General features: G+C 31.3%; 1 protein-coding gene across 2 annotated transcripts in view; it reads left to right on the top strand.

The window, feature by feature from the left end:
• IP3K1 (inositol-trisphosphate 3-kinase-like protein) overlaps window positions 1-12040 on the top strand; it is a 375891-nt gene that overhangs the window by 69525 nt on the left and 294326 nt on the right. For both annotated transcript variants that reach the window (XM_076395752.1, XM_076395746.1), the window contains exon 3: window positions 6984-7046. In XM_076395752.1, the coding sequence (XP_076251867.1) occupies window positions 6984-7046 (63 nt within the window). The remainder of the gene's footprint in view (window positions 1-6983; window positions 7047-12040) is intronic.

Here is a 12040-nt window from a genome sequence, read left to right as displayed (position 1 = left end):
CTGGTAAATCCTGCAGGTCATTGTGGAGTTTCCGGACACTGCCCCAGGAAAATCAACCATCAAGGATTGGTATGCTAAGTTTAGACGTGGTGAAATGAACACCGAAGACAGAGAACGCAGTGGACGCCCAAAAGCTTATTAGCCCTTATTACCGACGAAAACATTTAAAAAATTCACGAAATGATTTTAAATGAAAAAAATTGAATTGAATGAAATAGCAGAAGATACTAACTGAACGTGTAAATAATATCATTCACGAATATTTGGGTATGAGAAAGCTCTCTGCAAAGTGTGTGCCGCGCGAGGTCACTTTCGACCAAAAACAACGCAGGAGCAGTGTTTGAAGATGACCAATTGTAATAAACCTGAGTTTTTCCGTCGATATGTGACAATGGATGAAACATGGCTCCATAATTTCACTCCGAAGTCGAATCGATAGTCATTCAAGTCGACTGCACACAATGAAACCACTCTAAAGCGTGGGAAAACGCAACAGTCGGCTGGCAAGGTTATGGCGTCTGTATTTTGGGATGCGCATGGAATAATTTTCATTAACTACCTTGAGAAAAAGGAAGGACCATCAACAGCGACATAGCACACATATAAAACATAGCGTTAGTGGACCGTTTGAAGAACGAGATCGCCGAAAAACGGCCGCATTTGAAGAACGAGAAAGTGCTGCTTCACCAAGACAATGCAACGTGTCACGAATCAGTGAAAACGATGGCAAAAATCCATGAATTGGGCTTCGAATTGCTTTCTCATGCACCGTATTGTCCAGGTCTCGCCCCCAGCGACTATGTTCTGTTCTCAGATCTGAAAGTAATGCTCGCTGGGAAGAAATTTTCGTCGAATAAAGAGATGATCGCCGAAACTGAGGCCTTTTTTGAAACAAAGGACAAATTGTACTACAAAAATGGTATCAAAATGTTGAAGTGTCGCTGTAATCAGTGTATCACCATTGAAAGAAATTATGTTCAATAAAAAAAAATAATTTTTCCAAAAAAAATATGTTTTAGTATGGTAGGCCGAGGACTTTTCAATTGACCTGTTATATGTCAACCATTACATCTAATTAAGTCAAGTGCATTCGAACTACTTTGAACCATCGAACATAGAAATATTGCCAGTTGACGTATAACTCATAAATAATAAAAGTGTCTTTACATATAAAGACGCAACAAATTGGTAATCCGGACACCCAAAATGACCAAAAAGGCAAAACATTTATTCACAGATCCTCAATTAGATACAGCATGCTATAAGATAAGTAACTAACATGGCTAGCTTTTATCCCAGCAAGCGTGATTTGCCGGAAATGTTGCTATTGTCTGTCTTCTTAGATTACTAAGGAAGTTGGAAGACACAGAATTGGAGAAGCTTCTGGACTAAAGTCTCGAACCAAGAAGAAACCAAACCAAACCAAACTCAGCAAGAACTTGCTCATTTATTAGAGGTTATTTGACGAGTCATTTCCAATCCATTAAAGCCTTGATAATGAATCAATAATAAGGACATTGGCTGCCATATTAACTAAAATATTCTTCAGATATTGCTAATTTGTGCAAATTATAACATTTATACAACAAAACTTTGACATTAGAAAAATAATGGCGGTTTTTAATTTGTATTCGTAATAAATGACAGAAGATTTGTTAGAAGACCCTAAAGGTAGGGTTAGCTTTGAAATGTAAATGAACATTTACAACTTTTGAAAATGTATAACACCAGTAATACTCTATACAATATTGTAAATTTTAGAATACGCTCCTTCAATGCATCTCTATGGACGAATCTTTCAATTGGTCTATAATTTTTTACTCCAATTCCAAATTTTACTCGAATTCAAACTCTTATGAAAAAGGGAACATATGTATATCACAACTCAGTTAATGAAACTCAGTTGAAATGGTATTAAACACGATTTATTAGGTATAATTTTGGAAGATGCATATGAACGGGGAGGGATTTCATTCTTGATGGTATACTGAGTAGGAAGAAGATAGAGGACGTATACTCTGAATAAGTCATTAGTCCTGTGAAATTGGAGAAGACTCTAATGTTAAATATACAGCCTGGGGTTCACAATTAATAACACCTAGAAAAGGAAATAAATTACTCGCAGCAATAAATATTACTAATTGTAATTATCTGTCAGGGCGTTAAACCACTTACTGACCTACCGATAGTAGTAAAGTGGTTTTTTACTGGTTTTTTACATTTCGAAGGGCATCTCATCAAATCAAATACAAATCGAGAGCTTGTGCTAATTATCATCTGATCACACTCCAATATTGTTAACACTAGGCATGACAATTCTGGAAAAAAGAACCAAAGAAACCTAATCTTACTTACAAATTTACTAACTGGGACACGTTTAAATTTATAATGTAGGAACAAATCAGTGTACACGTAAGGCTCAAAACTATAGACGATCTTGAGCTGCAAACCAGAAACATTATTGAACAAATTCGGTCTGCTACAAAAGAAGCTACCCCAACATCAAGAGAGAAATCAGAATATAAGGTAAATTACCCCCTTGAAATTAGTGAATTGGTCAAAGAAAGACGTAAAGCTAAAAGAGTATGGCACATAACAAGAAATGCTGTAGACAAAATAATATTCAATAGAATTAGTTATCAGACATATCAAAACATTAAAGAATATAAACAGAGTTGCTTCGAGAAATATGTAAGTGAATTAAACCCGGAAGCAGACAAAGATTAGTCGCTATGGAAAGCAACTCGAAAATATAAAAGACCAATTATTAAGCTACCGCCTATTAAAAATAATCAAAATGAATGGGTTCGACGCAACTACGAAAAAGCTGAATTATTCGCAGAACATTTAGCTAACGCATTTCAACCGAATGATATAGAATCTACAATCTGATTTCTCAAAAAGGCTCCTGGAATTGATAATATTTCACCCCTGTTATTAAAAGAGCTAAAGAGCTAAAAAAGCGAAATCACCAATGGATAATCGACCAAGTGCACAGAGGAACCTCGATTGTTGAAAGGGCATTCGAAGAAAAGAAATGCTGCCCTGCAATATTCTTGGACTTCTTACAAGATTTTGACCGAGTATGGTATTTGGGATTAATATACAAAATAAGCAAATCGCTATCGCGGAATTACTATCTAATGCTGGAATCATATATTTTCGAAAAAAAAATTAGAGTTTCGCATGAGGGGGAATTCTCAACACTTAAACACCTAGTTCGGTGTTCCACGGGGTTGTGTCTTGGGATCACTCCTATATCTGCTCTGTACTGCTGATATCCCGACAATAAACGAAACAGTACTTAGAACATTTGCCAGCGACACAGTTATCATGGCAAAAGATATATCTGTCTAAGGCTGTAAAAAAAGTACAAGTAACGGTCAACGATATCTACAAATGGCTTAGAGACTGGAAAATACAGCTTAATAGCTACAAATCCATGATAATTTTGCGTTGGGGCCAAACGACAAAAACCTAATTATATCACTTGACGGGTGCGCGATTCCTCAAGCAGAGTCAGCCAAATACCTCGGAATATATTTCGACGGTAGGCTAAACTGGAAACATCATGATAGACAAAAAGCAGAGCAAATTAAAATCGAAATCAAGTAACTGTACTGTTAGGTTATTCTCAACTTGACCTAGAATCAAAGAGATTAGTTTATCAGTCAATCAATGGTGTTGGACTAAGACATCAAACCAACTAGTAATCCAACGCACCTAAAAGAAATTTCTACGATTAATTACCAATGCTTATCGCTATGTAACTAATAAGGATCTGCGCGATGACCTCAAAATCAAATGGATGCACGAAGTGATCCAAGCTGTTGTCTTAAAACGTGAAATAAGGTTGCTAAATCACAGCAGCGTGGAAACAATACAGTTGCTCGAAAACACGCAAGAAATCAGAAGATTGAAGTGAATCAAACCACATGAACTTGTTTGAAATATTTTTAACTTTAGCTTAAGTAGGTTAGTTTTATTTTAATTTAGGAAATATATAGTCATGTATTAAACCCGTAGACGCTTTGCTTGTGTATTAATGCAAGTAATACGTTTATTAAACATACAATATTACAAATTGTGATAGCATGTGCTATGATTTGATTGAGTTAATTTAGTGATTTGTTAATATATCTTCTAATAATAATAAATATAACAATATTAACCAAACCTAATAGCTTAAACTATTATTAAAATCAAAGTAATTGGCTTTTTATTTATTTTTTTTTTGTTTTGTTTGTCCTAAAAATCATTTATTGATTATAAATGTGGAATGATTGAATTTATATTTCTATTACAACATATTGATTTTAACTTGTTTTATATTCTACAAATTTACGTATGTCTAATATTGAATGAAACTAAATTTCTTTATCGTAAATTCACATCGTAACTCAATAATAAGCGAAGTTCTGAACAAATATTTAGATCATTTAAACATTAGCATTTTTTGTACATCTGCTTTGTGTTTGTTTATAATAGCATAATAGTTTATTACATTGGTCTATGACCCTTAAAAGTATTAGTGCACATATATACCAAATATTTCTATTTTTGTTAGGTTTTTCAATAAGTTTTGTTGTTGGGTGAGATTGCAATTATATTGTTTAAAAAACTTTCATATTCAATATATTCCGAATTTGAATTAAATTGTTTTATCCAAAATGGTCGATGTTGCAATAATTCGTCTTTTAGTTTACTAGTTAGCAATCGTTTTTTAACTGTGTGATAAGGTGGCTTGTCCTGATGAAATGTATTTTTTCTCCTAAATTTCGGTTTTAACTACTTTAGAAAGTTATAGTAATACTCTAATTTTATTATTTTACTAGTTTGGTCTTAACATCACTGTTAATCTTTTTGTACATTTGACTCGGACTTCAAATTAAATATTAAATGTTATTTAGATAACGTTTACTTGATAAGACATGTCGCTCCATCTTAATATTTCATGTAGTTTTTCTATATATATATATATATATATATATATATATATATATATATATATATATATATAGACAAAAACGTCTGACGCTAGAGCTCACATAAGCACAGTGGTAGATTTACATATTTGATCGCTAGTGAATATTCAAATACTGTAGCTCGTACTGCCCTCTGGAATTCGATACTCTAATTCACGATCATGTTAATTACATTACAATTACAATTCAATTATTGATGTAAGTATAAATTAAAAATATGCTGTGGAAACGAAAATTTCTGGAAACCTCATTTTCAAAGCGCAACAACTTTTAACTATAACAATAACGGAATGGCGGTATCCTTACACCTATAGTGTACTATAGGCATTACCTTTCAGACGCACTGTAATATTATTACAGCACTATTACAAATAATTTTAATAAATGTTTTCCAAATTAATATAATAAAAAGATTGTTTGACAAATTTAATGTATTATAGCTTTTTATATAAAATGTCCATTTATTATTACACATTAAATTAAATGAGCTTTAGGTAGATTGGAGTATGAGGCTACATATTACTAATAAAAAATTATTGAATAAAATCAGGAAACTTATTGAATATTCGACATTGTTATATACAAGAAGCACAATCATAAAATAAATTACAAATATTAGAATATTTACGATATAATAAGAAGTTTTAAGAGCATAAGTAACTGTGATATATACGAATAATAATAATACAAAAATAATATCAAATTTTCAAAATTTCTTTAACATTTTAATTTCCCGAAAACATTGGAAATATGGCTTAAAAACTTAAGAATATAGTTCTTAGCTGTAATACTAAATATTTAATATAAATCTAATTGAATTTGAATTAATATTAAATATGAATATCAGAGTGTGTTTAGGTGGACCTAATAAGTGCGATAATATCTTAATCGCATACCAGTTTGGAGATCCAAAACTCCATTGAAAAAATTAATATCAATCTTTGGGTGATTTCCCTTAACTTTTTATAGAATCAAAGTGCCTAGTTAACACAAGGTCTTTGTAAGATCTTCAGGGTGAACACAAAATCCTTTTAATCAGTTTTAAAATGGGTTTCGAATGTATTTTTCTTTCAATGCTACGTGTATCTCGTTTGAAAAACAGAATTCCAGTCAAAATATTTTTTTTAATCTGGAATAAACCATGAACTGTTAGTCTATGAAGTTGTTGGTTCCTAAAATTTGTTGTTGAAGTTGTAAAACTGTAAAATAATATAATGACGTCAACATATTTTTGCGTTAATATTGAAGTATTATAAAGTATAATTTCCATTAAGTTCAATGTAAGATCTGAATTGTATGTGATATTGACAACATGACAATCTATGAAAACCTTTAAAACTGATTATTAATATTTTTCAAAATTTTGTTTAAAATTATTTAAAGCATTCCTAGCCGGGTATTATTAGAATTTAACAATACTGAAGTTTAGGTGATATTAATATTAGGATAATAACACTCTAAACATTAGGAAACTAAACACTCTTGGATAATTTTGTTGCGAACAGGATATTGAGAGTTCCACATAGCTAACACTCATGGAGCGGCTGCGATTGAAAAAATCCTTTATAGCAAAAGCTAGCACTAAGCTGCGAAAGAAGTGGTGCCACGATTATAAAACTTGGACACTTGAGTATTGGAATAATGTGAGTCCAATAAATAATCGTTTACATTGTTTCTTACCAATGACTGGGTTTATGTATGGATAACCTCAACTCTGATATGACAATACTGAAGTTTTCGTACAATACTGAGATAATATTCTAATAGAATTTATCCGGACACTTTACGAATATATCCCGCGAAAAGTTTTTTAAAAGCAAATGGTGGTAAACGGTTTAGGTGCTAAGAGGAATAATTGGAATATTAATTAACACTTACAAAATTGTGGTTAGCAAGAAACCATATAACAAAGGAAATATATCTATTTTTATTATATCATAAAAATCATTATTTCCGTATATTTTATGATAAAATTAAGAACATTATTTTTTTTTACAGATTTTATTCAGAGAGCGGCATAGAAATCGATCAAAATTCAAGGAATCCCCTGAAAATCAGAAGGTAAAAAAATCATTAATTTACTACGATATTAATAGTAGTAGTATATATTAGATGGTATTTATTAATAACTAAATTATTTTGATTATACCTTCGCCATATAATACAGATGGCTACGTGTATTTATTGGTGTGGATACTAGATGGCGATCGAATGTAAATTTAATTTATTATAAGTAATGTTAAATCGCCTATGTCTTTGGTTTGTTGCAAGTTATTTTAATGTCATCGCCATAAGACTTCGAAACACTACATGTAATAATATTATAGGCGTCGTTATTGTGTTTAATATATTTTGATTGTTATTTTTAGGATATTTGGTTATCATAAAAAATGCGGTTGTCTGAATCATTCCTCCTGATTTAAGTATTACATATTTTTGACAATACTGAAGTTTAGGTGATATTAGATTCTAATTGAACCTATTATCTATCAGATTTTTGTCTTTGTGTATTTATCCGATTTTGTTTTATTCATTTATTTCTTCTACTTCTAATTGTATGCATTATATAGGGACTATTAATTTGTTATAAAATTTTCATATATAATAATTTTATCTATATTATCTACCTTGTACTTAATTTATTAATGTTTAGTTATTTTGTTTCTTATTACTTTGTTTTTTAAGTCATGGAGAAAAGTCGATAAAAATAATATAAAAATCAATACTCTCCTATGATATCTTCTATGTAATCAAAGATATTTTAATGGTTGAGGGATCCAGGAAAACTTATTTTATTTTCGAAAATAATGTCTTTATTTTTTCTCTATTTTGTGGTTTTTAATTGTTAAATAGAAATTAAAAATATCGTCTATGCTACAGTCAGTTGTCTTCTGAACAATAATTATTTATTAACTGTTATTATTTAACAAATATATACAATAATATAATTATTATTTAACTGGTTTTGTTATATTGTGTACCTATATGTTCATCTTCGTTAGCAGTTTAGGAGAAAGCGATTTGGCTGAAGTAATCAGGCTGGTGATATTTGTGGTCCTATGACGTAATAGTTAAATAGGTAATAAATCACGTAATAATTATATAAAAACAATCGAACTAACAAATATTACCCGACTGAGTATATTGAATTATATTATTTCGTTTTGTAGGAATACAAATTTTTTGGGCTGTTTTTTCGTCCAAAACTCAGAATCGAATGCTTCGTAGCTTTTTTCTATATCGCTCGAACAGTGAAATAACATTATAATTACCTATCAATTTAAAATAACATTTAAAGTATAAACGTAATCAAATCTTTTAATAGCGCTTTGAATTGTTTGGATTTCTCAATATTCAGACAGTTACAGCTTTAAAAATGATTCGGTATGGGTTATAGTATCGACATAAATGGATTCGATAATTATTGTTGTTTGCTTAGCAGGTACCTCATTAACATTTTTTTCAAAATAAATGGTGGGGATTTTGTAATCCAATGAAAAGTGTTAAGGGCCCGGCTAAATTTGATACGTATATGAACATTTAGTGACAAATCGAAGCTTCTATCGACGGACAATTTTTATCGATACTATCGCCCTTCCGTTTAATTTGCTAAGAGTTATCCGGAGGTCACCATTGACGTCAAACACTTGGTCACGTGGTACCGTGGGCTCTTCGTTACTATTACAACCGCAAAATAAATGCCACCAAGTGGGCATGAAAACAATTTATAGGGTGGAACAAGTTCCGGCAAATGTATCGCTCATCATGCTGATCGTGCGCCTATTGCAATTAAAATTACATTATCTATGTGTTATTTGTGGATTATTGTGAAAATGTTTTCGTATTTTTTTTAATTAGTTTTATTTGACCGGTATTAGTCTTCGTTTGACGACATACTTTTAATATATACATGCCGTATAAATTTTATTTTAAATTTGTCCGTAACATTTCTGTAATATTTATTGCTAGATCTATATTATGAATTAACTAGCGAACAGTAATATTTAATTTTACGTTAACAGTGTTTTCTATACCTAAAGTAGTGCTAGGACACACTTAAACTTGTACTGTAACGTATTTTTCGTTAATATTAACAAATCAACAATCATTCATAACAAATTATTTAATTACTCACGGATACGTCATACATACTATAATTTATAGTTAAATACGTTTTTCGTTTATTAAATTACATATTTTTAAAAACATTTAAATGTCTTCTTTATATATATTAGGATTTATCTGGAATTAACCTACTGCTTAATGTTAGCTTCGACATACGGCCCTAGGCATTAAGCCTACTTACTGCCGAGAGAACGATTTAGAGAAAATTCCAGATGATATCCGGTCTCACCCATTATTTTCCTTGTTGGATTTTGCACTCTTGTCTAAGGACAATCATAACTATAAACAATCACAGACATAAATGTACAACCATACCCTAGATGGATTCGAACCCGGTGTTATCATAAGAGTAGAAGAAGCATCCTGTCTCTTTGACCATTGTGTCAACGAAGCCGAAAAATATATATTAGTTATTTATTGTATATCATATTTTCTTTTCGAAAAGTATATCTCCCGGGATTTTTTAAATTTGTTATATTATGAAAAATGCTGATGTAGAAAGTCATTTTTCTTGTGGAAGTTTATAAGAATCATGCTCCATCTAAAAATTACTTAATAAATATATATCAATTGACAATTTATAAGCATTTGAACCCAATTAGAATTACTCAAAAGAAAAAAAAGTGGGTGCTACTTGAATTACATCTGAGAAACGTTCAAAGTCGATTTTGTTTTTACGAATTGCTGTTTGAGTGCTAAAAATGCCATTTTGATGCAATGTAGTGGATATATTACAACGATCCATGCCAAAGTAATGTTCTGCATCTGATAGGTTCTGAGGATTGTCATATTACGAGCTTCTGAAACCGAAAGAAACCATTAATAAGTCCAATTAATCATAATAATCATTATAATCATTATCTACAACATGTCCAGGTTGGGCGATCAAACATTAGACATTAATTGTCTATCATCATCATCATAAGTTCATTGTAGGCGCTCGTAGATATTGTCTACCTCTCAACTAATACGCTGCTGTTGGCACCGCAGGATTTACCGACTATTCTTCTAGCCTTGGACAATATTAGTCTCCGATTTTTCAGATCGTTTTCTATAAGCTTGATTATTTTCTTGAAGCTTTTTCGGAGATCTTCGATGCTTCTTTCTCCGAATTGATCTATTTCTACAGTGGACTAAAATCTAGAAGTTACAGAAGTTTGTGAGGAATAAATTTATCTCTCTACCATTATAATCTGCGCCTATGAAGTTATGCTTCAGTTATGCACTGATTGTCCTATCTTACAACCATAAAGAAGAATCGTCCTTTTTACCGATGTATATTTCAATAATTTTATTATTTCACGATATTCCCACATATCCTAGCATTTCATAAATTTCTATGAAACGTTAATTTTGAATAACTGTAATCATGTGCGTTCATAAATGTTTAGTATCATTTATAGGAGACAAAAACGATGAACTTAATATCATCATCTTCTTACTGAACGACAACATTTATTGAAAAATTTATTATATTCAGATCCGTTTGACTTTCAGTTGTATATTAAGTACTTGTTAGATGTATATTAAAAACCATTATAGTTATAAAAAAATTCATCCATTAAAATAAAATGTATACTTATGTCTGAAATTTATTTTATTTACCATTTAATTTAACTACCATTTAAATTTTTTGTTGTTTATTAAGCCTGTTTTCCAATTATGTATTGCCTTTAAAATATCTGAATATAAATATACTTTAACTAAATATAACCTTTAAGTTCTTAACTTGCGTCTATTTAATTAGTAAACATAATTTTGTTATTTATTTTTGTATACACATATAATTAACAACATATCGTTATTGTTGTTAACAATGCTTTACCTGATTGTTTTGCTACCATTTAGTATGACAAGGTAAGACGTTAATGATGTCTATTTGCACCGTTAATTGAATAGTTACGATCTTGTAATTTTTGAAAATTTGTTTGGGTGTCGCTTGAGGAAAATTTGTATTTTTCTGTTTGTTTAAATTCTATTTAGCTTTCTATATATAAGAGCTACAGTTATATACGATCGATTGGACGTTCAAATGAAATGAAATAAGTTGTATGTGGGTCATACTCGAATTTCACCTTTCTGGAACCACATGTTGTCGATAACCAAACGATACTCGATAATTTCTTGCCTTATTTAGATATTTTATTTCTTAATACTGTTTTCCAACACATATCTATCTTCACGAATCTCCACTATCGATTTGTCACTTTGCTCTTCTTCCTCATTGTCAATGCTGCATCAGTCTACACTATATGGCAGTAATCATTTCGCCAACCTCATCCAGGCTTCTCCCGCATCCACCTCTTTACATATCCTCAAGCATGTAGCTTTGGATTTCTATAGAACTTCCTTTATATATTAGAACATATATTATAGAACAATAACGTATTCCAGTCCATGAGCTTATGGCTCTGACTTCCACAGAATATGGATCCAAGGGAAATTATCGGTAATTTTAATTTCTATTTACCAGCGAATCTTGCAACCAAAATCTAAACACCCCATTTATCCTTCATAAAACCTCTAAGCAGGTTTAGGGTAAATGATGTGGCCCGGTGAATGGAAGTAAAACGAAATGAAACAGTGGTGTTTACATTATGTGACCGTTATTTATTTATTATATAAAAAATGTGAAAAATACAATTAGATAAAACGGATGGCAGCGGTGTTACCTGGAGACGAGGCTTGGGCAGTCGATGGTCTACGACGTCTAAACCAAACGATGGTCGAGCACTGAATGAATCGAAATACCCTTCAATAACATCCCAGATAAACGTCTCGGGGTTGCCGCCAGCTATTCGTTATCGGGTTCTAGTTGGCGCTGCTCGCACCCCGCCCGTGCTCAACATCTGGGATTATATTTCTGGGTATTTTGTAGACCGTTATTCCACGATGTAAAATTCGACCTGCTTCAAGGTCGCTACGCAGGT

This window comes from Rhynchophorus ferrugineus, unplaced genomic scaffold (genome assembly GCF_030347505.1).
Source record: "Rhynchophorus ferrugineus isolate W39M unplaced genomic scaffold, kcgeb_rfMv2 rfM2, whole genome shotgun sequence".
NCBI lineage: Eukaryota > Metazoa > Arthropoda > Insecta > Coleoptera > Curculionidae > Rhynchophorus > Rhynchophorus ferrugineus.
Note: the sequence above shows the minus strand (reverse complement) of the source record. Positions and strands in the feature narration are given on the sequence as shown.